Source organism: Benincasa hispida, chromosome 10 (assembly GCF_027475165.1).
Source record: "Benincasa hispida cultivar pf3 chromosome 10, pf3_genome.v1.1, whole genome shotgun sequence".
Taxonomy (NCBI): domain Eukaryota; kingdom Viridiplantae; phylum Streptophyta; class Magnoliopsida; order Cucurbitales; family Cucurbitaceae; genus Benincasa; species Benincasa hispida.
In genome coordinates this window covers 1,495,181-1,523,051 of record NC_143487.1, presented here as the reverse complement: position 1 = coordinate 1,523,051, position 27,871 = coordinate 1,495,181, and the positions used below count along the sequence as shown (strand labels likewise).

The following is a 27,871-nucleotide window of genomic DNA, read 5'->3' as shown; positions in this document are numbered from 1 at the left end:
TTTTTAAAAAAATAGCTTTTAAAAATTTATATTTATTTTTAAAATCAAATTATTATACTTGATAAATATGCAAATCATTAGAAGAATTTGAGAGAAAATATGTTTAATTTTCAAAAATAAAAAATAATACAGTTATCAAACAAGATCTAAGTTAAGAAAAGTATATTAATAAATTTAGTAAATTTTATGACCTTTTTTTTTATCTAAACTTTCTGCTCTGTTTTGTTGTTCAATACAACAAGTTGGATGAAGGTATTCAATCTTTTGATCTCCCAAGTTGTTTGATTTTATCTTTTGATTTTGCTGGAATTTCGCTAAATAAAAAGTAAAAAAAAAAATAATGTTTTCCATAAAACAATGTTTATGGCAAGAAATATATATTCACCAGTTTGGAAAGAAAAATAATGTTTTCCAAAAAAATTCAATCCACGTAATGCACATAAAATCAAAGAATGAAGAAATGTTTTGTTCTTTAGAATAAAAGAAATAAATGTGTTAAATAATATTATTTTTATGAAATCAATAGTTGAAAGTAAAAATGAGCGTATATTGTGAAGTTTATGGTAAAAATTAATATTTATTTTAGAAAAAATGAATCAGGCTATTATCTCTTTCTATTAAAAAAAAAAATCAAAATTTCAATGTATCTCACATATTATCCTTTTTTATATATATATAAATTTGTATTATTCTATTAAATTTTAAATTGTTTTCAAATATAGGATAATAAGTTAACGTATTAATAAATATAATAAAATATCTTTGTTATTTAAATAAGTACATTTAAAACAAAAGTTATTAAATAAAAACCTCTTGATTTTATGTTATTCTTATTGAGTTCAAAATCTCTCGAGTTCAAAATTAAAATGATTTTTTCTCTAATTTAAAATTTCAAAATTCCGAGTGAGGGATCGCGAGTCATGACTCGTTCAGACGAGCGAACTCGTTGAAAGTTAAGCTGGTTAGATGTGTAAATTATATCTTTTGGGTGGTCTCCTTACCTCCCCCTCTCTCTTCTCTTGAGAGGTCCCAGAGCCATTATCAATGGCGGTTATGAAACCCTAGCGACATTGCTCTTCGTGCTTTTTCGTTTTCTCTCAAGCCACCAGTTTATCTAATGTCGCATTTCTTCTTTTCGGAAACGTAAAGACTGAAAAATCTGATCCTCGAACCTCGGAACTTTTCGAATCTGCACAAGGCACTTATTGTTCGTTCGTTGAATCTGATTCTGTTCGATGTTTTGCAGGATTTTCTTCATTCATAGGATTGAATGCCTCTCCAATGCAATATTCCAGTTAGAGTCAGTTTGAAACCCTAGATTTTGCTTTTAACAGTGTCTGGATTTAGGTTTCAGCTTTTTCTTTTTGTCGATACTTCAATGGAACCTCCGGTAGTTAGATCGAGAGGTCGACCGAGGAAAAGGAGAAATAATGACCTTCAAGATGGTAATGATGATGCGAAATCGGCTCTTGAATCGTGCAAGCGGACCCTTGTGTCGCGCCCCGTGGCCTTGGTGGGACGATATCTGCTGAAAGAGTTCAATGGCAGTGGAAAGTTTCTTGGAAAAGTAGTGTATTACGAGGAAGGACTATATAGAGTAGTTTACGAAGACGGTGATAGTGAGGATTTAGAGAGTGGGGAAATTCGGGGGTTGCTAATTGGCGATCTTTATTTTGACGATGGTTTGAGTAGGAGAAAGAAGCGTTTGGATGAATTAGCAGCTAGGTTTAATGCGAAGAGTACAAATGTGACGAGAAAGATCGTGACGGACACCACTGAAAAATTGGATCCAGTTGCATCGGTACCGAGCAAGTTAAGCAGTGAGCATATGATTGAAAATGATGCTGAAGAAGTTGAACCAGACGTTAATTCTTCTAGTGATTCGCTTGAGTCTGTTAGGGACCGGGATTTTGAATTTGGAGATGAAAGTCTGCTTATCCCAGCACCAGAGTTTCCACCATCTTCTGGAACCTTTGGGATCCAAGAGCAGCACGTTTCACATCTTTTATCTGTTTATGGTTTCCTGCGATCATTTAGTGTCCGCTTATTCTTGTTTCCATTCAGTTTGGATGACTTTGTGGGATCACTTAATTGTGGTGTAGCGAATACATTGTTGGACTCCATTCATGTTGCTCTGATGCGTGCCTTACGCCGGCATCTTGAAGCTCTTTCTTCAGATGGCTTAGAAATCGCATCAAAATGCTTGAGGTAGTTTCTAATTTCTGGTTCGCTTGGTTTTTTTTTTTTTTCTTTTCTATCCAGAGGAGATTAATGCATAACATTTTGATTTATCATAATGTCTTTTACCTGCTGATATCGGAGATGCTAACTTGAAACTCCTCTCTAATTTATGATAAACGAAGTTATATCTTCGCAGTCTTCATGTTACAATAACCTACGAAGCTATCACATGTTCTGAATGTAGTTGGGAGTCGCATTATTTTCCTGTCTAGTGTTTTCCTTACCAATTGATCTCCACCAACTGTTATTGTTGCCTTATTTTTTGGGGTGTTGGTGCTATAGATCCAGCAATTGTCATAACCCTCCAACAGAAGTATTTAGGATATGAATATCTAGTTTTGAACATATATATTGTCTAAACAATGTTCTGCAAGCAACATTAGTTGAAGTGCATATAGGCCAGCCTAGGACACCTAAGATTATTATGTATTTAGTAGATGTGTAAAAGCAACACATTGTGCACTAAGAAAACTTTATATCGAACTCAACTTAGGTTCTTTAAATGATGGGTTTCGGGAAGTGTCAGATCTATTTTTTAAATATGTTATGCATGACATTTTCTTAAGCTTATTGCAAAAAGTGGAATGATTTATAATTATCTTGATGATATATTATAATTCATTTTACTATGTTGTTCTGCAGGCACTTCAATTGGAACTTGCTAGATTCACTCACATGGCCTGTTTATTTGGTCCAATACTTAACTGTTATGGGACTTGCAAAAGGTCTGGAATGGAGTGGATTTTACAAGCATGTTCTAGGTAACGAGTATTACTCCATTCCTGCTGGTCGAAAGCTTATGGTTCTGCAAATTCTTTGTGATGAAGTATTAGAATCTGGAGAGCTTAGAGCAGAAATTGATGCACGTGAAATATCTGAAGTTGGACTGGAGTATGATGCTGGAGCTACATGTCTGTCTGAAAATGGGCCTAGAAGGGTTCATCCCAGGTACCCCAAAACTTCAGCTTGCAAGGATGGGGAAGCTATGGAGATTATTGTAGAGAATAATGGGTCGAAGTCTTATATAGACCAAAATTTTTTGGGTTTAAAAGGCGGTACTAATGGTGACTTGGATGTGACTGCTGTTGATGCAAACAGAAATAGCGACGAGTGTCGGCTCTGTGGGATGGATGGGAGTTTGCTTTGTTGTGATGGGTGTCCGTCAGCATACCATTTGAGATGTATAGGCATGGTGAAGGTACTTATACCTCAAGGGCCATGGTATTGTCCTGAATGCACTATAAATAAGAGAGAGCCAACAATAACAAAAGGATCATCACTCAGAGGAGCAGAAGTTTTTGGCATTGATCCATATGAGCACATTTTCTTGGGTAGTTGCAACCACTTGGTGGTGTATGTTACAACATTTTTATTTAGGCTTCTTTTAAGCTATATGCATCTGACCCTCTAGTTTGTCTGGCATTTTCATGCTTTGCTTTACTTGTGTTTTAATTTCGATTTCATGCTATTTAATTTTTTTGTTGGATCTTTCCTGACCTTTTGTATCGATAATTGCAGGCTCAAGACTTCCATAAACTCTGAACCATGTCTCAAATATTATAATCGAAATGACATTCTAAAAGTACTTCATCTTCTTTGTTCTTCCTCCCAATATATTGCTTTATATCATGGCATCTGTAAGGCCATTATGCAATATTGGGACATCCCAGAAAATCTCCTAGTTCTTCCTGAAGCAGGTGGTACGGATGTAGTTCCTGCCAATTTGAGGGAAGACACCAACTTCTATGCTCAATCAAATCCAGGTGGTGAGGAAGAACGTAAGGAGCTTGATGTGGTTGGGGATGGAAAAGGCTTGCCTACGTGCAATAGTGAAGAAGACAATAACTTGGTTCGGGGTACCTTGCACGTTGAAACTTCACAGGATCCACTTTCTCATCCGACTAGTCGTGGAACAACTCCACCTGAGTGTGTAGGAAAAAATGTGCTATGTAATGGATTTAACCTGGACTCTCTTACTTCTAATATTAGCAGGCCAGAGAATTCAACTGACTTAGCTTGCCCTAATATGGTTGATATTTCCAGCACAACAGACCTTTCAAGTACTTCAGGAAACAAAACTTTTAGTCATACTGGGAATGGTAATGCCTCTATTTCATTGAATCTGTCTCGTCAAAGCCAAAATGGTAGTCTTTTGGGTCATGGAAAAGTGAAGGGTGATATCAAGTCAGCTATTAGTTGTGCTTACATGGGCTCCCAATATAAGCCTCAGGCATATGTGAATCACTATGCCCATGGAGAATTTGCTGCATCAGCTGCTCATAAACTAGATGTTCTGTCATCCGAAGAAACTCGGGTTATGGGAACAAATGCATCTGATAATAAGAGAAGTAGTTCTGCTTCTTCGTATGCTTTATTGCAAGCAAAGGCGTTTTCACAAACAGCCTCACGCTTCTTCTGGCCAACATTTGACAAGAAGCTCATGGAAGTACCAAGAGAGAGGTGTGGTTGGTGTCTTTCATGTAGAGCCTCTGTCTTAAGCAAGAAAGGATGTTTGTTGAATCATGCTGCATTGACTGCTACCAGAAGTGCTATGAAAATCCTCTCTAGCCTCCGGCCTGGGAAGAATGGAGAAGGAAATCTACCTTGCATAGCAGTGTACATTCTGTATATGGAGGAGAGTTTAAGAGGTCTTGTTGGAGGTCCATTCTTGAATGCAAGCCACAGAAAAAAATGGCGTCATCAATTAGAATCAGCTTCAAGTTGCAGTTTGATCAAATTTCTCTTGCTTGAAGTAAGTTGTGATGTTTTCTACCCTATTCTATCAATAGTTTAATGATTTCATCTTTTACTCTTTTAGTTGGAGTGATTCCCCACAATATATGTGCACCTAGGTGGAAGAGAATCAACATGCTTTTTAATTGGAGAGAGAGAGATTGGTGTGCTTCTTTGCCTTACGTTGTATATTTTATTGTGAAACAACTTGCTTGTTTGTTTGGAGGGGAGGGAGGTGGGTTGGTGCATTAAGTGGGAAATTTTTTAAGAAACTAGATAATATTTTGCTCGAATAAGATGTTGCTTTGGGGGTTGGGGAGGTCTCAACACTGACCTCTTCTCTTTTCTTTCGTTCTTTCTTTCTTTCTTTCTTTCTTTCTTTCTTTCTTTCTTTCTTTCACAGTTGGTCATTTGCTAGGCATAAGTTGTGTCTGTTAGTCTGCAGAAATTATTGGATTTTTGAGGATCTTATTCTCCTTCTGCCCTCATGATCAAGGCCTGTTTTTGTAGCAAGTGTTTGTGCGCTATTTTGTTGGGCTTTGAAGTGAGGGAAACAACAAAATCTTCATAGAGCGTGAGAATTCTTCTTGTGATATTTGGTCCCTTGGTAGATTCTCTATTTCTCTTTGGGATTTGGTTTCTAGTTTTTTTTTTCTTTTTTTATAGTTATTGGCTTTGTCTTATTGTTCTTGATTGGAGTCCATTTTAGCAGTTTGGCACCTTTTTGTGGGTTTTCTGCCCCTGCATTTTTTTATTTCTCTCAATAAAATTTTTGCTTTCCCATTAAGAAAAAAGATCTGGATCTTGGTTTACACCCGTGCTGATTAATCATCTTGCCAAGGAAGTTCCAGCCATTTTCAGCAAACTCAAGCAGCAAGTAAATTATATCTACCTCACTTTTACGCACATGACACATATTAGGGAAAAGACACAGGCTAGGAAATCTGCTTTGAACCATCTTCATACTGTTAATACTGTTAAGGCCCATGGTCCACAGAAAGAATTTAACTCTCTTTGGAATAGCACTCTGGCTGCCATGAAATTCTTTTCGAGTGCCTCAAATTTTATGATCTGTTTGCAACATGATACAGCGGTCATATAGGTTCGTCCCCTGAATCAATGTAGGTATTCCAGACCAAAGACACGTTGAAGATGTATTATAATGATTTTCCTTTTTGGTATGCTAAGATCAGCTGAATAAATCATGACATTTCATCTTTCAGAGGGTCGAAGTGTAAGCTTGCTATACTCATACTACTGCATTCTAAAATAATATGATAATCATTTCATTTGATGAGACATGAGAAACCCAATCTTGACTAGTGGCAAGAGATGGTGATCTTATAGTTCATCAATTGTTTTTTTTGTCAGTTGGAATTAAAAGGAAATGCGTTTAGGTCATTTAGATTGTTAGTTAACTGGGACTCTTTGTAACTATAGATGATATGGCTGTAGGCAAATAGAGTTGTTAGTGAGTTAACATTCGATGGCTTGGGCTCTTTGCCCATCTTTTGTAATTTTCAATGGCTCAGACTTGTTGGGAATTTTTTGTAAATTTCATACATCAATGTATTTTGTTTCCTATAAAAATAGATATATTTGATGTGAGGATTTAGGGAGGTATGCTTTTGTCAGTTGTGAAGTAGACAACAGGGTGGGGCAACTCTCTTATCTTTTCCATTCATGTTTCTCAATGGAAGTTAGGTTACTTGTCCAAAAAACAGCTTGATATTGCCCCTTTTGTGAATAAATAAAAACGAATTGTATCATGATCCTTTTTATGGGTCATGGAACTTTAGTATCATATTCACATGAGTGCCATACAGCATACACTTATTTTTGTTTTCAACATCTTGTCATTATTTTCTGCTGGATAAGCTATTACACTTTATTTTGGTTTGTAAAGATAGTAGATTAGCTTCCCTTGGATGTCCCAACAGCTCTAAGAAAGACTCCTTTGCTTGGCTTGCATAAAACTTGATCCTCTTAGTCCAGCCTCTGAACATCAGTGTTCGTCCATATATTTTTATCAGTGGACTTTTTTGTTTTTGATCTATTACTCCGAGTTCCTGGTTTTACTTTGAGATATAGTTGTATTGTATTATGTGCAACTGTCGGAGGATGTCCCTACACAGGTATAAGTTGATTTTCATCCTGCATTTTTTTTTCTTTTTTGGGTGAAGGGTGTTATGAGTCTGAGATGCAACATATTTCACTTTTCCTCATAAATATCAGTCTGCTTGTTGATTAGGTGCCACTCATGGATGTTACAAAAATCTGAATTATATTATTCATTTTCCTTATTGATGAACAAAAAATAATTTGCAGCTTGAAGAGAACATTCGCTGTATTGCTCTTTCTGGTAACTGATTAGGTGCCACTCATGGATGTTACAAAAATCTGAATTATATTATTCATTTTCCTTATTGATGAACAAAAAATAATTTGCAGCTTGAAGAGAACATTCGCTGTATTGCTCTTTCTGGTAACTGGTTTAAGCTGGTAGATGAATGGTTTTTAGAAACTTCAATGATTCAAAATGCTCCGAGTGCTGTTGGTACAACAGTTCACAAACGTGGACCTGGGAGGAGAGGTAGGAAACAGTCTGTATCTGAAGTTCCTTCTCATGATCGGACCGATGCCAATTTTGTATGGTTTCGAGGAGGGCTATCCAAACTTGTATTCCAGAGAGCAGCATTGCCTCAATTTATTGTTGCTAAAGCAGCCCGTCAAGGTAATGAGTGAACAACTTCAATTTTCGTCAATGTGTATGAGGCTTGTAGATTCCTTTGCTTGGTCAATTCTAAGAGAAAAAAACAGGAGGCCGGTAATTTGACACTAAAAAATTTCTATCCATTAGGTGGCTCAAGGAAGATTTCTGGTATACACTACACTGATGGTTCAGAGATTCCTAGAAGGAGCAGACAGCTTGTCTGGAGAGCTGCTGTTGAAGCGAGTAAGAATGCATCACAACTTGCCCTTCAGGTTGGTTTGTTGCCCATATTCTTATGGCTTGTTTTTCAGTTTCATATCATAGTTGGATTGCATGGATAATTTGAAATTTTGTTTTCCTAAATGCTAAATCTTCTCCATATCGAGAAAAGCTTATAACAACTAACTCTTGGGGATTTGAATTTGTATTAGTTGAGGAACCTAGACTTCCATTTGAGATGGAATGATCTGGTCCGGCCAGAACAAACCCTTCAGGATATGAAAGGTCAAGAGACTGAAGCTTCTGTTTTCCGAAATGCTAGTATTAGTGATAAGAAAGTTATGGAAAATAAAATTACATATGGAGTTGCCTTTGGGAGTCAAAAGCATCTTCCTTCTCGTGTTATGAAGAATGTCATTGAAATAGAACAGAAGCAAGATGGAAGAGTTGCGTATTGGTTTTCGGAAAACTGCATCCCTTTATATCTGGTCAAAGAGTACGAGGAAGGTTCTTTTCAAGTTAATTTGTCATCATCCAAGGTATACCAAAATATTCTGTACCAATCACGAAGAAGATGGGTGAAATCCTACCAAAGAGAGATATTTTTCTATCTCACATGTAGAAGAGACAATATGGGCTTGTTGGCTTGTTCATCGTGTCAAATGGAGGTCCTTATTAGGTAATTATCTATGCCTCTACTGAGTTGGTAATATAACTTGTACTGACTTGGTCTATAGTTGATAAAAAAAATTTCCTTGTACTCTGCAGGAATGCAGTGAAGTGCAGCTCTTGCCGAGGTATTATATACTCCCCTGGATGATTTTTTTCTAAAGTTCTAACTGAAATCTATTAGGTCGTTGTCAATGCAGAAAAGCCACCAAAATCTGTATTGGAATGTTCATTTTAAGTTATGAATTAGTGGGCTTCTGATAGAATCCAAATATATTCAAAGATAAACAATAACAGAATTAGAGGATAAACCCAGTGTTCGAGGTTCTTGGACCCTTCTATCTTGAGATTTCTCTCAAACCCTAAATCAATCAAAGTATTTATGACTAAACTTTCTTAACAAACTCCTTTAACTAATTGTTAATATGCCCTTAAAACTCTTAAGTGTTTTCTAATAACATTCCTATCAGCTTTATTAAGGTTAGCTTCAAAGTGGGTTTATTTGGTTCCAGTATTTCCCGAAATTTGTCATTTAAGTTTATTTAGAACTTTTTCCAATAGTTTTAGCTTTTAGCTTGAAAGGCTCCATAGAAGTAAATCTAGAGCTAATATGCTTGTTATTACCTTTGATCAGGCTATTGTCATGTAAATTGTACTGTGAGATCAACAATTTCTGCTACCGAGGACGCTGTATGCTCAATCATATGCAATCAGTGTTGCCATCTCAAAGCTCTTAATCACAGTGGAAACAGTACTGAATCACCAACCAGTCCATTACCTTTGCAAGGTAAAGGACAACGGAGTTCGAGTTCGTCAACTGTACGCAAGAGTGTGAGGCCTAAAGGCTCCAATCAGCCACCAGTTACTCCTGAAAACAAGCTGGACACTCAATCTGAGAAGAAACAAGCTACTTCTGTAATCAAGCTGGAAACTCGATCTGAGAAGAAACAAGCTACGCGTGATTCTGGTGCGGCTCCAAAGAGTCAGCGGAGGAATTGTTCATGGGGCATTATATGGAAGAAGAAGAGTGGTGAAGACACGAGTGCCAATTTCAGGCATAATTATCTTCTTTTGAAGGGCGGCCGGGAATTACATCATATGAAACCCGTATGCCATTTATGCAGTAAGCCATATAGTTCAGATTTAATGTACATCTGCTGTGAGGCTTGCAAAAGTAAGTTTTCTTTTTATGACTGGTGCCTCGCCCTTTTTTTTCATTTATTTATCTTGTTCTCTTTTTTTTTTTTTTGGCCTCTCTAAATATAAACACCTCATATCCATGTGTAGATTGGTACCATGCAGAAGCTGTTGCATTAGAGGAATCAAAAATCTTTGATGTGATGGGCTTCAAGTGTTGTAGGTGTCGTAGGATTAAATCACCTGAATGTCCTTACATGGATCCTAAACCCGAGAAACAAGACGGGGGCAAGAAAACTCGTGCAAAGTCATCAAAGCAGGAAAATTCAGGGGTGGAATGTAATGATTTGATAACCATTTCTGATCCTAAGAAGCATGGGACAAGTAGTCCTATGTTACCCAAGGAAGAAGATCCTTTCATTTTCTCTCTTTCAAGAGTTGAGCTAATTACAGAACCCAGTCCTGGATTAGATGACGAGTGGAACGCAGCCACAGCAGCTGGACAAGCAGCACCTCAGAAGCTACCTGTTAGAAGGCAGACAAAACCGGAAGATGACATGGATGGTTTTTCGGATAGTTCTCTACCCCATTCTTTACCATCCTTCTCCATCCCACATGAAACAAATGCACTCTTGAAGCCAGTAGAGGGATCTTCACCATTCTCAGAATGGGACAATTCTGCTCATGGTCTGGACGAGGTCGCACCCTTCGACTTTGCCAGCCTTAATTTTGAGGACATGGATTTTGGACCTCAGACCTACTTCTCGTTTACAGAATTACTAGCACCTGATGATGATGTGGAGTTTGGTGGGATGGATCCATCAGGAGATGCCTCGGGAGATATCGATAATTCCTTTTCAATCGTAGATAACAATATCTTCAATCACGGTTCCAATGAGCGACAGGAAACTGCAGTGTCTATACCTACTGTTGTGAACTGTCAAATCTGTACAAATTCAGACCCCATCCCCGATCTCCTTTGCCAAGTTTGTGGACTACAAATACACAATCATTGCTCGCCCTGGGACGATGCATTGACCAAGGAAGAGAACTGGTCTTGTGGCCGGTGCCGAGAGTGGCAGTAACTAGTTTCAGGTATCTTCGGAGGTTTTTGTGTTTTGTTGCTTTGGGTTTCGGGTTCCCATTGGGCAAGAAGGAAGCCGCCAATCGATCAAACTATGTAACAATGAAGAAGCATGCCTTGTAAATCCACGTAAATACTTAGGACTTGTTCTTGTTGAGCTGGACTGTTGAAGGATTCTCCAGTACGCTGGCCGCCATGCCCGAGGCTTTGTGGAAGTTCAGCGTTCAGAGAGACTACGGTGACAGAGCTTGACATTGAGCTTTAGAATTCTCTACTAGAAAATGGCTAGTTCTCTCTCTGTCTTCATTTTTCAAATTTCCGAAATCTTTAGTCATCTAACCAATTTTCTTCCCCGACTTGATTTTTTGGGAATACCTTAATCAAATCAGCTTATTTATGTAAGTGAAGATAAGCACGGTTTTATGTGCTTATCTGATTAAATTGCCTGTACAAATTTTGTGATGGCTGACGACCATCACTTCCAAATTCAAGGCTTGCTAATATCAAAAGTTTACATTCTTAATTTCCATCGCATCGCATCTTTTTACCATTCATTCTATGTGATCAATTTCATGTCGCACAATAGTTTAATATAAATATTACTGTGCTTAAATTAATTTAATTTATGGTTCATCTTGGAGGGTTAACTGAATCAAAAAATCGTGAAATTGAATGTATTATAACACAAGATTCGAAATTACAAACGTTTAATGGATGAATATTTTCTGACTGGTGGACAAAAATTTTGAACGTGTTTGAGTTTGAAACTGTGGGATGGATACAATTTGAGTCCTAAACGCAATATCTTACACATCAAATAATACACTACAGAAATCACCCCATGAAGAACCGGGAAGAAACAGTAGTAGAACAAATCTCTCACCAACTCTCCCGAACCCTAACCCTCAAAAAAACAAAAAAAAAAAAACACAAAAAAAAAGAAAAAAAAAATCTCACCTTTACTTTTGGCGCAAATAAAAAAATCTCAAGAACTCCGACCAACCCCAGTGATTTAACTTAAATATGCAATGCCGATCACGCCGCAAGCCCTGGTGTCCCTCATTTGCCTTAGTATCCCCGGAATCGGGGGTAGGCCGGCTGTATAATCATGTTTACAAATGTATACTGAATGAATATCTTCTGATGAATCGCTTTCTCCTAGAGCAAACCTGCTAGCATTGCCCCAGGATCTGTCAATGCTGGTGTAGCAACTGTGGGTTGACCTACTGATAGTGCTGCTGCTGATGGCGGAGTTGTCAACTGAGGCACAGGTATGCTTATCAATTGTTCCTTTATAAACTCCTTCAACCTGTATATAGAAAATTAGAATGTGACAATCGCATAAATTAAGAGCTAACTGAGCAACAGCAGGCTAAAGTACGTACTCGAAAGTTACTGTTGGATCCCCTGAAGCAACTGTCATTCGTAATTGGGTTCTGTCTGCTGGATCAGTTTCAATTCTAACCTGAATATCAATAAGGCAGATCAGGAGAATTTGGCTTAGGTGATAAATTTTTGGTTAAAAATCAATTTTTGTCGATAACTTCATTTATTCCCTAAACTATGATTTGAACAATTTAGTTATTATTTTAAATTTGTAATAATTTTAGTCCATGAACATACGCATGACAATTTAGACGTTGAACTCACATATCAACTTAGAACTTTTCAATTTTTAACAATTTAGTCCCTATTGGAAAAAATCTCATCAAATTAAATTGTCAATTCTAATTATGCAACAACTTAATTTTTTTAATTTCTTAATAAACTTGTCCCCTAGTTTATCAATCTATATGGGTAAGAAATTCATTGAATCTTAATAGTATATTTCACGATAGGGACTAAATCTTGTATATTGTATACTACAAAGACTAAATTGATACTTAAAAGTATAGGTACTAAATTGTTACAAATTTAGAAGTACATGAACTTAATTGTTACAAACTTAAAATTTAAGTATAAAAATAAAAAGTGATATGAGGGGGCCTAATTTCTCGAAGGGCAAAATAATAGGAGGAACTGCCGAAAGAGAGACCAGATATGAAAAGGTGTGCGTGCTTGGATGAGAAACTTAACCCATGAAAATAGTAAAAAACTAAGGGAGAGTATTCCTTACTAGGCAGAGCATAGCTTGCGTACTTTCCGAGTAGAATGTTGTGCTCGCAACAAGATTATTTGGGTTTGGATCCTAGACAACAGATGGAAAAGAAAAGGTAAATTTTGTACAAACTAAAAGGATGAATCATTTCATTAAAAAAAAATAATAATAAATAAATAGATAAAAGGGAGGGAGAGAGAGAAATTTGTGACTACTTACAAGTCCTGGACAAACCATCAACCTTAGACTGTTGAATAAATTCGCCATCTCTAAAAGCAGAAGGGGTTTTACACCTCTAACCTGCAAAGTAAATGGCAATAAGAGACGAAACTATTAGTTATATGGCTTAGTAGTCACCATAAGACAACGCTCGGACCAAATTTGTGCAACAACTGTTTCAATTGGATAATGCTTTACGGATCCACTTTACGACTTTAAATTATTGTTTTTCTTTTCATACACCCAAAAACCTTTTCTGGGACGTGTGATAGAAAGAAAAACGAAAATTTTGACGGAAGAAGAGAGGGAGGTGGAGGCTCCAAGGTAACAATTGCTTTTTTTCTTTTCTTCTTGGGAACTCACTCAAAAATTCTATAACAATAACTGCAGGAAACTTTCAACTTCCTGTGTCAACTAGAGAAGCATTTTCCATTTCAATTCTAGATAAAATCTTCATGGTGTTTTACTCTTCGATGATATTTTGTCAGCACTGAAGAAAAAAGTATAAAAGCTCACCACTTCTTGGAGCTTCAATGGGGGCCCTGAGAGGGACCTCCACTGAGGGAAAAACTCCTCCGCAGATACAGATATAGGCTGGAGAAATTTATTAAAGACAGCTGGAAGGCGAAGCTTCACATTTACCTACAAAGAACAATATATACATGAGTTATTCTGGGCTATTGCAGCCATTGAGAAGGGGAATTCAGAATACTTCAAACAAGGAAAATTTACCAAGTCATTCCCGAACTTGTAAGAGAAATCAAGGACGGCCACATCTCTGCTTGGATGTAAGTTAATGACTTCAAGTGGGCATTGTACCTATACAATCAAAGAGAAAAACTGATGATAGGTGAAAAAAGGTAATGGCCTTTAAACAACCACGACAATATATAAACTCAACTGCTTGTTTTTACCTGTGCACGAGGAGGAATAGTATCAGGTACTAATGACAACTCCATCTTTAAATTCGAAGGAGGCAATATGATAGCCTTAACAAAGGCAAGGGGAGAAATATTCTTGTTTCCGAGAAAAAGAACAAGTCGTCCCATGTGGGCTCGCCACTCTGCTTTAATGCCAATCTGTCACAAGTTTAATGAGAACAATTACAAGGGTTGTAAGTGTAACTTGCATGTCTCGAGCACTAAAATAAGTGAATAAAGCTGAGAGAAACCAAAAACATGTATTTGATAGTTTGTTCTCCAAAACAACTTAATTACTTTAAGAATTGCAATGAAGTCACAAGTGGATGTTAAGGTTGTTTTACAACCAGCCACGAATTAAGATAAAAGAGGGGAACTTAAAAAAATAATTTTTAAAAATATGAAGTACAAAAAAGATGTGAGGAGAATACAGGGGAAAGATACCTGAATATAGGGGTCTTCGTACAGCACACCACTATCTTTCATGCACAAGGCATGGAACCTTTCAGCTATATTTCCTATCGGCTGAAAAAATAAAAGATAGAAATATCAATAATCACAACATCGAGCAATCCACAGCATAGCAGCTGACATGCAATCAACCCAGTAAAATATCTTAAACGACTGCAAGTATCATAGGACCATCGATGGTATTGCCTCAAGCAGTAAGCATAAAAAAATTCTAGCAATAAGAACCCAACAATAGATAATGATAGCAGATACAACTGCAGTGTAAAGAAATAAGAATAAATATATTCTTGCTTCCTCTCAGAATACCATTGAAAAGTTCTTTTTTTGTGTGTGTGTGTGTGAGTGTGTGTGAGTGTGGTGTGGTGTTGGGGGGGGGGGGGGGGGGGACGACCTGGAGTTTGAACCATTAGAAGGAAAACAGTACCTGAACCGAATTTGTCTGTTCTCCAACTGGAACAATAGCTCCACCCTCAACTGCATTTGGAACACCATCCATATTGGTCATTACACTTTGGGGAACCTGAGCAACAACACTCGGAGGACCTTCAATAGCTAGAGGACCCAAGAGATCTCCGAGGAGATCAGGTTCGGGGGGGCTAGAATCTACTTTGCTTAGAGTACCATTGGTCTGGGACAGTTCACGGTCAGTTGAATCCTGTCATTAGGTTTGCAAATGAAGTGAATTCCAAATCTAGACAGTATCAAGAAGCAGACTCCCGTTAACAGGTTCAAGTGTTAAAAAAAAATGCGATAATGATGTTCTGAAAGTTTAATGAAGAAAAGACAGAGAAACAAACCGGATAACTGCTTGTGTTTGGCACCTTCACCAGAGTAAGCTGGCTGGACGATGGTGTGCCATTGACAGGACGTTGATCAGTTAAGACCAAAGCATTTGATGATTGTTGTTGAGCTCGCAACTTGATGGCACTTTGTTCTGCAGTGTCAGCTTCAGTGTCCTCAGCCTTCTTGATCAAAGCAGACTGAAGTATGGAAAAAATTAGAGATAATATCAACAACCTTTTGCTGAAAAAAGATTGCCGAGTACTCATTATAATCCTTCACAGAAAACTGCATTTAATCAGACACTTCAAAGGAAGAATATGCACCTGTCTCTCAGGGAACTTTGGCATTTCGGCTAATATGTCCATTAGAGCTGCACCTTTCTTGCTCAGGGCTAAATATTCAACAGCACGTTGTTGTATCTCAACATCGATACAACTCTCGTATCTAAGGAAAACAAGTTTCTATTAGAGAATTTAAATTAACTGCAAATGCAAATAAACAAAAGAGTTTCAGTTTAAAGAGTGCAGAAGTCTCACTTGTTGAATATTCCCCAAATTTGATTTTGCAGTTCCAGATCCGGGGGTTGAGTGTGCATTAAGATCTTAGCATATGTCGACAGAAGAATAGGAATGCTAGATGTCCTGCAGAGAAAGTAGATTTTTTCAAAAAAACAGAAAGCAATTGTTTGGTAAAGGGAGATAACTTTAAGTAGAGTCTAGGAGCACTTACGAAACAGTTGGCAGCTTTTCATGTATTATTTTAAATAATTCCTTTGCACTATAACCTGGTCTTCGGGCCAAAAGATGACCAAATTCTCCAAGAATATATGCACTGACCTGTATGAAAAACGAATCACATCTAAGTTGAAGTCTATGATTATACATCCAAATTAATCATTAATGACATAGGAAAGAGAAACTATTAGTTGCAGTTTAGATGCAAATAAGTTACACAGAGAGCCAAAAATTAACACCAAAAAACATTTGATGATCAACATATAGTGATATAGGATATCACCATAAATTAAGCTCGAGAATGAAAACAATAATTGGAATAAAAAAAAACTTAAAAAAGGGATATACACACCTTTACCATTGTCTCATGTATAGCAGGTTTATCAAGATATTCTCTCGCTTTTATTGCTGCATAAGACTGATTAAATGCATAAAATCACAATCAATAAAACAAAACCCAATCACTGTATCATGGAAACGAAGTGTAAAATGGAATGGAGCAAATTAGGTTACCTGCAGATCTTCATTGTTTGTAACAAACTGCACAACACGGAACCATATGTCATCACTGACAAAATCTCCAGCCTTGTCGATCAATTGTAGAATCACATCCACATACCTGAATCACAAATCAGCAAGATGCTAAAGAAAAAGTAATTGAGTAATGGAAAAGATCAAACAAAAAGGGAATGAAAACCTCGCATTCACAATAACTATCTATTATCTTTTTCAGGGGAAAAAACAGTAATTGTCTAATATTATTGTAAGCATCTTTTTCTTTCTAAAACCAAGAAGAGTGCAAAATCTAAAAGGTTGAGAAAATAAAGAATTCTACTCCATGTTCATCAAGTTTCTTAAATAACAAATGAAAACAGTCATGACATTAAACTAGGGAAGGTCATCATTTCCGGCCCTTTCATTATAGTAGTGCTCAGTGTTACTATGTATTGGTTTCTTTCCACATTGCTTACCAACCAAAAGCAGGTATATACTTACCAAGACAAATCAGGAGCAAACTTCTCTGCAAGAATTGCAGCTTTAAGAGACAATTCCTCACGCATCGCAAATTCTGCTGTGCTGAGGTACTGACAAGGAAGGTAAGTGAGTACTGAGTAGCAAGGCTATTTTCCAATAAAAGATGGAAATGATTTCAGTAACCCAAAAGGATGTAAAATGAGACTACCTATCAAGATCATACAGAATCTTAGAGAGATGCAGCATGACCAATACCTGCAATAATTCTTCAACTATGTCCTTCGCATTTGAAACATCACACATACCATAAAGCAAATCGAGAGCACGCCTTCGGATGCTGAAAATATAAATTTGCAAAATAAAGCATTGCCCTATATGTTACTACCATTTGAAAATCAAAATACCCATAAACATCTCTTCTAGCAGAGTCATATTTAAATGGCATATGGATAAGACATTAAGATCCATAAACAATTAGACATAGACATTGAAATCAGACAGATGGACACAATACAATTTTTTGAGAGAGAAACGACTTCATTGATGGATAAGATATAAGATCTAGTGCGAATACTTAACCTTCATTTTATGTCTCTGAACAAAATAGAATATAAATCTTTTATTTATTTCTTAGTTATTTAAAAAAAACATATTTACAAACCTTGGTATATTTATTTTTGGGATATATGTAGGAACATGGGAGTTCATTCATGTTTGAAAAATGGATTTCTAGTGAACTTCATTGTAATGCCTTTTTCTTTTCTTTTTTTTTTCGTTTTCTTTTCTTTTCTCTTCTTTTGTTTTTCCTTTTTGGGGAAGGTAATAACTTTTGTTGATGAACTCAACAAGAACGCATGTCTTTATCATCACATTATTATTGTTTCCTTATCATTAAACAGACAAGCATTCCTACAAACCATAAGCTTTTTATAATCTTTTCAAAGCCTAGCCTAACCTACCCTTTTCCCACAATTGATGCAGTCTCTCAACTGACAACATGACTTAATTTCCCTTACTTGTGCACCTTTCATCCAAAAGTTCTCATTTTCCTTTCAATGTTCAGTACTGCTCATCGACTAGATAAAACCCCAGTTGTCAATGTAAGACAACCACCCTTGGACAAACAAACAAACAAAAAAAGAGTTTTCCCATGTCTCTCTTTAATTGGTTTCCAAAAATCTCTTTTTGGGATCATCATCTAGAAGCATTAGAGTAACTCAGCGTGTCCAACCTCATCGACTCTGTTCATTTCTATACTAATGCCATAAACCAGGGATTTCTCCAAGTTAAACCAGAGACTTGACATGAGCACAAATGTTTTTGAAACTTTAGATCATTTCCTATTATTCATTGGTCATTTTCACTCAATAAAAAAGGGTCATTTGCAAATTAAATGTGAGTTAAGTACACTTCATCCCATCCCATTCTGAAGTGTTCCCACAGGCCTCTCTGAATTTCATGAATGGTCAAACTCAGTGTCACCAATAACCACACATAAAAAGAACTAAAGAATCCTCATCCCAGGAATTCCATTTGCAATCCATTTACATTTTTCCCCAATGATAATTTGGAAAATCAGAATTATTGTTTCAAGTTGATTTGTAAGCACACACGCATGCACATGTGTGTTTGTTTGTTTGTTTGTTTTTAGGTGATGCCAAAGATTTTCATTTACTGAGCCAAGGACCTAGGAGCCCTTACCTCCCAGCACCATCCCAAGTCCTCAACCAATCACTAATTTAATCATCCATTTTAAAGATGAATTATGGAACATCTAAACCCCCCACTAACTCTTTGGAACATTATTTAGGGATTCATTAAGCTCATTGATCATTTTATATAAATATATAAATAGGAAACATATTTTGATTGAATTAAGCCTTTGGTCACTGGAAAGAAAATATTGAAATTTCTTGCCTGCATGGTAAGTAATCGATCTATTACATACAGATTCTAAACTTTCAGTAGGAACACAATGCAGCATCATAGCAGGATTTGATAATTAATAATAAGAAATCAAAACCATCCCAAATTTTATCATTTGAAATTACTTAGGTATAATTGTATAAAAACATAACTTTATTTTTCTTTTCTTTCTTTTCTGGCATGGTGCAGGTTGATCAGGGTCCAACCAGGCTATTGACCACTAAATGTTATGTTATTCTTCTATTTATACGGCAACATATTCCAAATTTCCAGTTTACATGTTTCAACCTTCCAATTTTTTATACTAGAACTAGTTACTAGTGGAAACGAGCCTTGAAATAAACATAATTACAAAATAACTCGTCCTAGATTATCCAGTGAAATATTATATAAACAAATAGAATCGAATATTACAATAAAGTTGGATACTCCAAACAAGGTGTTAAATCTTTACAGGTTATTACTTACCTAATATCAGGATCCTTTAATGATGTTATGATCTGAGCCTGGTGTCTTTTAATAATATCTTGAACATCTGTCACCATCAACATCCGAGTCATATTCTCCTGCACAAGAACATAATATCAAAATCATTCCATCCTGGGTCTGGTTTTCATCACTCAATTATCAAATGCATAACTTACCAAGCCAAGATATCGAATATTTGGCTCACGGACAGCAATAAACTTTCCAAGAAGGGCAACACACTGAGACATCATCTCTTTTTCAGCATCAAGATGCATTACCTATGACAGAACGGATTGAAAGCAATAGACAACAAGCAAGTTAACATGAGAACCTTCTTTGAAGAAAATTTTTATTTTATTGGTCATTAGAACTATACTTCTTGAAAGAAGGGAAAGAAAAAACTGAAATTCAAAAAGATCACTATGACGTAGAGAACAGGGAGGATGACCAATGCACAGCCTCCCATTCAACTATAAATAGCCAGAAAAATTAGCATGCATCCACACAAACTAAAGCTTGTATTAACATGCATAAATAGCAAATATGAAACAAAATGCTAATTTATGCATCTGATATTCATCCATTAAAATGACATTGGAAAAAAGATTGCCCACATACAAGAGCAAGGGCTTCAAACAGAACAGCATGTGATGCATTGTTTTTATTGACATTCTTCACAACATCTGTTCCCATTAAAATCCTTTGCAAGACCTGGAAGCAGACCCCATTAATTAGATGAAGGAACTTGTTAATGAATCACAAAATTAGAGACATTATCTTAGAAGCAAACCAACCTCGAACAGTGACCTTCGGGTATTTGGATCTTCAATTGTTGGAAAGTACTGAAGAGCCCTCATGGTTTTCACCTAGACAAAGTGGGGGGAAAACTCACATAAGTTGAATCAAATTGCTCTGGAGAATTTCCTAAATTGAAAAAAAAAATTAAAAGAAAAATCCTACAGAATGAACATTCATAATACAAATTAAAATTAAAATTGATGAACTCCCCACTCCCAAGATATCACAATGATAGCACTGGTTTGCTAAATTTCCATTAGGCATCGTTATTTGACCGAGGAGTGGTATAAATATCAAAACTAATCAACAATTCAGCAAACAAAATCTGATCATTGGCCAATATCTTCTGTTTCAGGATCTTCTAAAGCACCAAGGAAGTCCATTTTGGTCCTCAAATGTTTAGTAAGGGCCCATATTAAATGATACGGTGGCTAAAATAAGGAATTCTACGATTCCCGATCGGATTATTGGGCTGTAAAGACACCTTAAGGATAATGAAATTGATGAATGGGCTCACTTTCACATCCACTATTCTCCATTACTTTGTCCACTGCCACAGATTCTTGGAGTTGGGCTATCGATTCATCCCACAAATATATATTAGATCTATGATGGGGTCCAAAATAGTGGGAAAAGACATCAGCATTTATTCACAGTAATTTGGAAGTGTTTATATCCATGAAAAATTAAAGCTTTTTCTATGTGAATTTGGTCATGAGGTGTCAATAAAGCAGACCAATTCAAAGGAGAATCCCCTATTTCCTTCTCTCTCCTCCTTGATGTGCAATGGGCAAGACTAGCTCAGAATCTTAATGCCATTTGTTCTGGTGTGTTTGGCTGTTGTTCTTTTGCATAGCAATATTGGAACTTGGTTTAGGAGTTCTTCGGTTGGAACATGATTACTCCAGGGAACATTTTTTACTTCTTATCTTTGGTTTTTGTAAGACGTCCATTCAAGGGAGAGACAAGAAGACATTGTGGCCTGCCTGGTCTATCTGGTATAAAAGAAATGGGAGGATCTTCAATGGCAAATGACAAACAATCATCATTTGATGACTTCATGGATTTTGCTTTATTTAGTGCTGTTTATTGGCATAAATGTTCACACCCTTTTACATATTATAATCTTTATTCTTTAATTTATAATTGGGCATCCTTTTTGTAGTTCACAATTGATGGTAATTTCATCCATCAATAAAATTCTCAACTCATTTCAATTATAGTGTGTGTATTTTCTTGATATTGCCAGGACAGGGTATTTTCCATAGCAAGAAATAAACACCGGTTTACAGCATCTAAGGTACATTTTGCTCAAATATATAAACATCAAAATATATATAAATATATATATATATATATATAGCCTCCATCACATCAGAAATTCAGTAGCAGAACACTACAAACCTGAAGCCAGGGAGATGGGATACCATAATATGTGTATTCTTGTGGAATATCCTGGTTCCTAGCAAGGCGCTCCAGAATTCTAACACATTTTGGAAGACAACTCCAGTAGGAGTCGTGATTGTTTGATACAAGAGCAACAAGAAGGCTCATGGAAGATGTTAAAACACCAAGATCACGCTCATCTAAAAGTTGTGCCATCCGATCCGCCCTAAATAATTTTTAAACGATGACTGATTAGAGAGGGAACAAATGGAAACCGACAAGGGAAAACATAATAGTACAAGGAAATTAAAACTGAAGCATACCAGCCATCTATATTGACAACATCGGGATTTTTTCTATACAAACGCAGTAGACATAATGCTGCTTTTTTCCTCACAAGTGGTCTGCAGCTGCTTGAAATCTAGAAAAGGAAAATTCCTTTCATCTCGTTTTAGATCTAGCATCAGTTAAAAACTAAAATTTTCTCTAATCACTTACAAGCAACTTTTGAACATCTGGTGCTAACGACTCGGCAAACTCTCGCCCCCCAATATTTCCAACCTAAAGAGATGAATAAATAAAAATGAACATCAAAGTCAGTAGTCATTAAATGGTTATCTCGCACAAAATGTCCAAAAGGAAGTTCTAATAAAATAAATACAGACTGACTTGGCATTACAAATATTGAGAAGGCTAATGATGATGTTAGAACCCACGAAAAATACTGTAATTAATCAAAATCTCAAGTCTTACATTTCCCTGGTAAAATGAATGGAAGCTAATGGATGCGAGAACCAGTAGTTAAGTCTACGCACATCTCCTTCAGAATACCACTATCATTAGGGAGAGGGGAAAAAAACCTCAGATAATAAATAACCTCAACACAATCCCCCATCAGGTAGCATTAGCAAGGAGGGTCACTCACTAGTCACCAGATATTCAACTCGTTGAATGGAAAACCAAATGGCAGCTAGAACAATACTTTCTTTAAGCTTTAAAGTGATCAAGTCATAAATTTTTAAGCAGCTAAAGCATGTAATAACAAGAATAATTTACGAAAAAAAAACAAAAAACAAAACAAAACAAGACAAGACAAAAACAAAGAACAGAGAAGTGATAAGAATGTTTTAAGAAAAGAATAACGAAGATGATAATAAAATTAATGCAGAGAAGATGATCTTTGGTTATACACTAAAAGGAGTCTACATAAGGCAAAAACAGATAAATTCCATAGGTAAAAGAAAAATAACTTGGAATTAAATTAATGAAAGATTTCCCATGGTCATACCATAGTCAGCGCAAGGCATTGAAACGTTTCATTGCGACCAATAATGTCGTTGCGCACAGTATTTATCGCTAACCTCAAGAAATCATGGTTCTCATTAAGCAAACACGATGTGACAATATAGCCAACCTGCAATTATTTAATCACACTTCAATCAATTTAAAAGTTTAAAAAAAAAAAATCAATATATATATTTAAAAAAATAATAATAATAATAAAGGATTGTTTCCAAATATAGTAAAATGAACCCAAATATCTACAAATATAGCAAAATGTCATTGTCTATCAGTGATAGATTCTGATAGACTACTATCATCTATCACCAATAGACTCTTTAACATTTTGCTATATTTGAAAATATTTTCGGTAGTTTTGTCATTTTAAAACAATTTCCCATCCTTTATGCAAACTATTCTGTACATAGGATTCCTTTTTTAAAGAAATCTCTTGGCCTCTAAGTCTAGACATTTAAAACCTCAAAATTGAGAATGGCACTATAACAAAATAACTATTCATTCAGAAACTTGAGAGTTGTCTATACATAGCAGGTGACCAGAGGTTTGGAACCAAGGATCTTTTTTGTTAAAAATAAGACACTTTTTCAATCAAAGAAAAACACGGGATATGTTTCTAGTGATGAGACCAATGCTGCATATTAAGATTCCAGCTGTATGTATCCAAAGTTTAGTCAATAGTGGAGAGTAAGGATAAAAGAAACTAAGAACACAAGTTACAAGCATGCATGAAAGGGTTAGAAACTTGCCTGCTTTTCAGGATACTTTGGTGCAGATATAAGAGATACAGCTTCCATATGACCAAAATCCACATCATAACCAAGCATATAAATGTAAAGCATTTTCCAGACGTACTTTTTCTTTTCATATGGCGTTAGACCCTGGTAGATGCCATTATTGACAAACAATGGTGCCATTAGTTATATAAGTCAATATTTGTGAAAAGCATTCAACCAGTAATCAAAACTAAACCCAATAAATGGAAACACAATGGAACTGTGAACTTTTTGCTATCGCTCAAGCTGTTGGCGCTTTGCTGAAACAATCAGAATAATCTATATAGTACCATATCCGTCCCTTTGGGGACATCCAATAAATTGGAATGATATGTAGTACTTATATCCTGGACACAAGCACAAACTTAAGTGAGACAAGCCATGCTTGCTCTGATGCTACCTTTACTCAAAGCAAGGTGCTTGACCCTCCAGGCCATACTAACACACTGTGCATTGGTTGTTAAGGCTTCATAAACCTTCATCAACCGTATCATATGGCTATGTTGCAATTACATGGAGATATCATACACGAATAGGTTCCTTCTCATCTTTTGATCACTTTATGAATTTAATTTTGTCTACTGCCACACACACAAAAGAGTGCAAATATCTAGAAGTGGATAGAAGTACGCAGTAATCTCCCCCCAAGGTTTCATGTTTAAAGGGGCCCAAAAGGGTGATCCACCAATTAGTCATCTCATGCATCATACAACGACTTGGAAAGAGATAAGAGTTAGGATTCTTTAACAATATTTTATAAACCTTACAAACCCAAACCCAAAGGGATACATGGAATCTAACAAGTGACCACACCTCCTCTTTAGGTCTTTCAACCCTTAAGTCCTTTTGTTCCTCTGAACCCAAAGGCCCCACAAATTGCAATAACACAGCGAGTCACAGAAAATGCCCCTTATCACGAACGGACGGGTGAAGCATGAGTTCTTCAATCAAAAAACTATATCCTCACGGTTGAGCTAAATGAAAAATGGAATTGAAAGAACAATCTCTAAACAGAGGAAGCATAGTCACAACTCCCAAAAACGTGGTAGCAATTCTCAACCTCCTGCCTGCAAAGAATACAACATTGCGATGCTAACAAACCCATCAACTTCCACAAAACACAATGCAAGATATTAACTCTTCCATGAAACAAAGAATTTAACCTTCTTAGAAATCTTGACCTTCAATAGTGAGGAAAATATGGAGAAACTAGGCGGAGGAGGGTTCACCAAGCAACGGAAGAATGAACTACAAGAAAACCCATTGGCAAGACTGGGACCCCAAAAGCAATAATCCCCTCTACTAAGGCTAAGCAAAAACTCTCCAATAAAAGTTGAGACCACAATATTTGATGTTTGCCGGTTAAACAAAGGACGACATAAACCAAGAGAAAGAGAGGATGAAGATGGAGGGATGGCCACCAAATGGTTCCTTTGATAAGTACGGAAGCATTTTTTTTTAGTTCAAATACATGCGAGATGGGGTATTCGAATCTTTCATTTCTTAGTCCATAGTACATGTTTTATGCTAGTTGGACTACGCTCATGTTGCCTAGAAAGTAAGGAAGTATAACCAAGGAAAACAAACAGCATAGAGCCTATCTCCCCACCACATATCTCTCATAAATAGGTATCCATCTTATTCCCCACTGAATACTAAACACAAAAATGAGAAAGAGGAAAGTCTGCCTGAAATATAAAGACACAGATTCTTGGTGTGCCTTTCAAAACCCCACCGAAGATGCACTCAAAAGTCCAATGCTGCATTTGCACAACTTTCACACATAGATTTCCCAAGATGTTCCAATAGCACTTGCTGGATCATACCCAATTATCATCATGTGAATCCAAGTAGCATTGCATGTACAACAAACCTTCCAATTTAGATAGTTAAACAACAAGCAATGAGTCAAGAAGGACCATCTCGCAAAGCTAAGTACTGTCAAGCCACGGCTCACCCCGAAGCCACTTGAATAAAATCAGTCACTTCCAATGTAAACAATATCACTTGCCAAGTGCAGACCTCACACAGAGACTGCTGGCACGGAGTCCTTGCTTGATTCTTAATTTTTTAAAGTAAAGGTCGAGGACTCGTCATTTAAGACTTCTTCAGTAGTTTAAGACAGATTGTATAATTTACATAACCTAACACTTTCCTTTCTGGAAAGGCAATGTATTCATAGAAAGTGTATTAAGTCACTACTTGCAACCAAACTATTATGTCATCTGCAAACAATCGTAGTTCACTCAGGTCAGAATGTTATTAAAACAATTTCCTAAAATACCACGGAGCATGCTAGGTGAACCAGCACGCGGAAAAAATTATTTGAAAAAAAAAAATCAAAGGAGAATCCATTGGGACAGTTTTCCTTCCAGCTCATAATCACATCATATATTCGGTATCTACATTTTCTGTTGAAACAATTTAGAACGCAATACCAAGCCAGCAATTAGGTAATGGCATGATTTCCACAGTTCTTACGAACAAAACTGCAAGCACCAGCAAAACAGGGAATAGAAGGCGAGAATTACAATCACATATCAAGTTATTAAGCAAGTAAAGGCCAACCCTAACCTTCTCGTTCTTAAACCTAGTGCGGACATTTCCAAGCTCCTTGTCGACTCGGAGCCTCTCCTGCTCTTTATTCTGGCAATTACGAATGTCGCTGATGAAAACGGCGAGGCCTCTCATACCGGACAACGCCATCTCCGCTCAGATCCAGCCGGAAAGACACAATCTATTCAGTTCCCTATCCTAGATCCCCGCGCTCCACCAGCGGATCTGACGGCAGCAAGCAGCAGAGCTACTCGAAATAAGACGAACTCCAATTCAAACTCCGAATAATACAAGCGAGAAACAATTCAAATATCCACGGTTTGATCCAGAACGAACAGCGAAAAATGTAAGAGATGAAAAGGAAGATCGAGAAATTGATGGAGTGAAGAAAATTGGCAAAGCGGTCGACGGGAAAGTGGCAGGCAGCAGAGACGACTTTTATTTTACCTCCATCGAAGTCTGAAATTTCAACCAGAAATGATCCCTCATCAAATTGTTTGTTTTATTTATTTAATTTTTTTAATTAATTTCCTCCATTTTTAACATTTTTGAATTCGCACTCGCTGGAGTTTGGTTTAACCCATATTTACAGTTTAAACTAAAAAAAAATAAACTGTTTTTCTCTTTGTAGCATTTTCCTTTTTTTTTCATTTCAAAATTAAAATATTTGGTGGATTCAAAATTACACTTATTTTGCATTATTCACCCAAAGGTTCAATCACAAATTATTACTTCGTAACAAGCTTTTAAAAAATATATAAACGAAATTTGATATATTTTTTTATTATAATTAGAGGGAATACATGTGATAGATGTTACGTCTAAACATTACCAATTTGGATTAATTTGAGACAAAAGTATTTTAAAAAATATATTTTTTATTTAAATATTTTTATAAAAACAGATTAAAATACACTTGAAAAATTATTTTGAATTACTTTAATTTTTTCTAAAATTACTTATTTTTTAAATTAAATTGTTAGAAATGTAATTCAAACCCACTATTAATTTTATTATACATGTACTTCCTCATATTTCATTGCTTATATTAAATTTTGTCTTTCTATTTTTAAATTTAAATGTTGTTTCAATGCAAATGTCATATCTTTTAACTTTTTGTGTTGATGTGTAAACAAAGCTACAATGTTCACATCTAAATTGTAAAATATTTACAGTTCTAACCTTTGAACTAAATTGTGTTTTTGTGTGAAATTACAATTTTGATACTTAACTTTTAACGAAAAATTAACAGGTCAAGCAAGAGAAATGTATTGTGCAAATATGCTTTATAGAAAAAAGTCTGATACAACAACAAACTAACAGTAGTGAATAAATTTCAGATTTATCGAAAATATATAAAGTTAATTATTTAAAAGTAAATGAACTAAAATTGAATAAGTCCTTGAGATAAATACTAAAATGATATTTTAACCTATGTTTAGAATATTAACTCTAACGATTACAAATATGTTTACAAAAGGTATTCTCAGTATACTTCAATTGATTTAGACGTCTGCCATCGACTAAAAGGCCAATATTCAGATCCTCCAACCTTAAATGTCGTGTTAGAAAATAATGTATAAGTACAATTGCTGGATGTATAATATAAATTATTGTTTTTAATATTCCTTATACTCTTTTGAGATTTATAAGGTTTTGAATATTT

The 27,871-nt window shown here is 36.0% G+C and overlaps 2 protein-coding genes across 2 annotated transcripts; one reads left to right on the top strand and one right to left on the bottom strand.

Moving 5' to 3' along the window:
- The first annotated feature begins 977 nt into the window (after positions 1 to 977).
- On the top strand, positions 978 to 11,323 carry LOC120088336 (DDT domain-containing protein PTM-like). Its single transcript, XM_090306176.1, has 9 exons — positions 978 to 2,208; positions 2,884 to 3,594; positions 3,760 to 4,993; positions 7,426 to 7,708; positions 7,835 to 7,959; positions 8,119 to 8,585; positions 8,675 to 8,703; positions 9,210 to 9,749; positions 9,863 to 11,323. The coding sequence occupies exons 1-9, from the start codon at positions 1,379 to 1,381 to the stop codon at positions 10,795 to 10,797; spliced, it is 5,154 nt and encodes a 1,717-aa protein (XP_090162302.1). The 5' UTR covers positions 978 to 1,378; the 3' UTR covers positions 10,798 to 11,323.
- Positions 11,324 to 11,444: 121 nt separating this feature from the next.
- LOC120088337 (AP-2 complex subunit alpha-1-like) lies at positions 11,445 to 26,717 on the bottom strand. The gene is made up of 27 exons (XM_039045561.2): positions 26,224 to 26,717; positions 23,623 to 23,754; positions 22,863 to 22,988; positions 22,073 to 22,135; positions 21,898 to 21,995; positions 21,593 to 21,800; positions 20,185 to 20,256; positions 20,009 to 20,101; positions 19,567 to 19,668; positions 19,391 to 19,488; positions 17,252 to 17,333; positions 17,018 to 17,106; positions 16,535 to 16,640; positions 16,374 to 16,439; positions 16,017 to 16,123; positions 15,824 to 15,928; positions 15,611 to 15,731; positions 15,302 to 15,484; positions 14,929 to 15,159; positions 14,478 to 14,558; positions 14,028 to 14,192; positions 13,846 to 13,932; positions 13,630 to 13,755; positions 13,114 to 13,194; positions 12,913 to 12,984; positions 12,182 to 12,261; positions 11,445 to 12,105 (listed from the first exon to the last, which is right to left on the bottom strand). Exons 1-27 carry the CDS (start codon positions 26,353 to 26,355, stop codon positions 11,955 to 11,957), a joined length of 3,057 nt encoding a protein of 1,018 aa, XP_038901489.1. The 5' UTR covers positions 26,356 to 26,717; the 3' UTR covers positions 11,445 to 11,954.
- Positions 26,718 to 27,871: the final 1,154 nt, after the last annotated feature.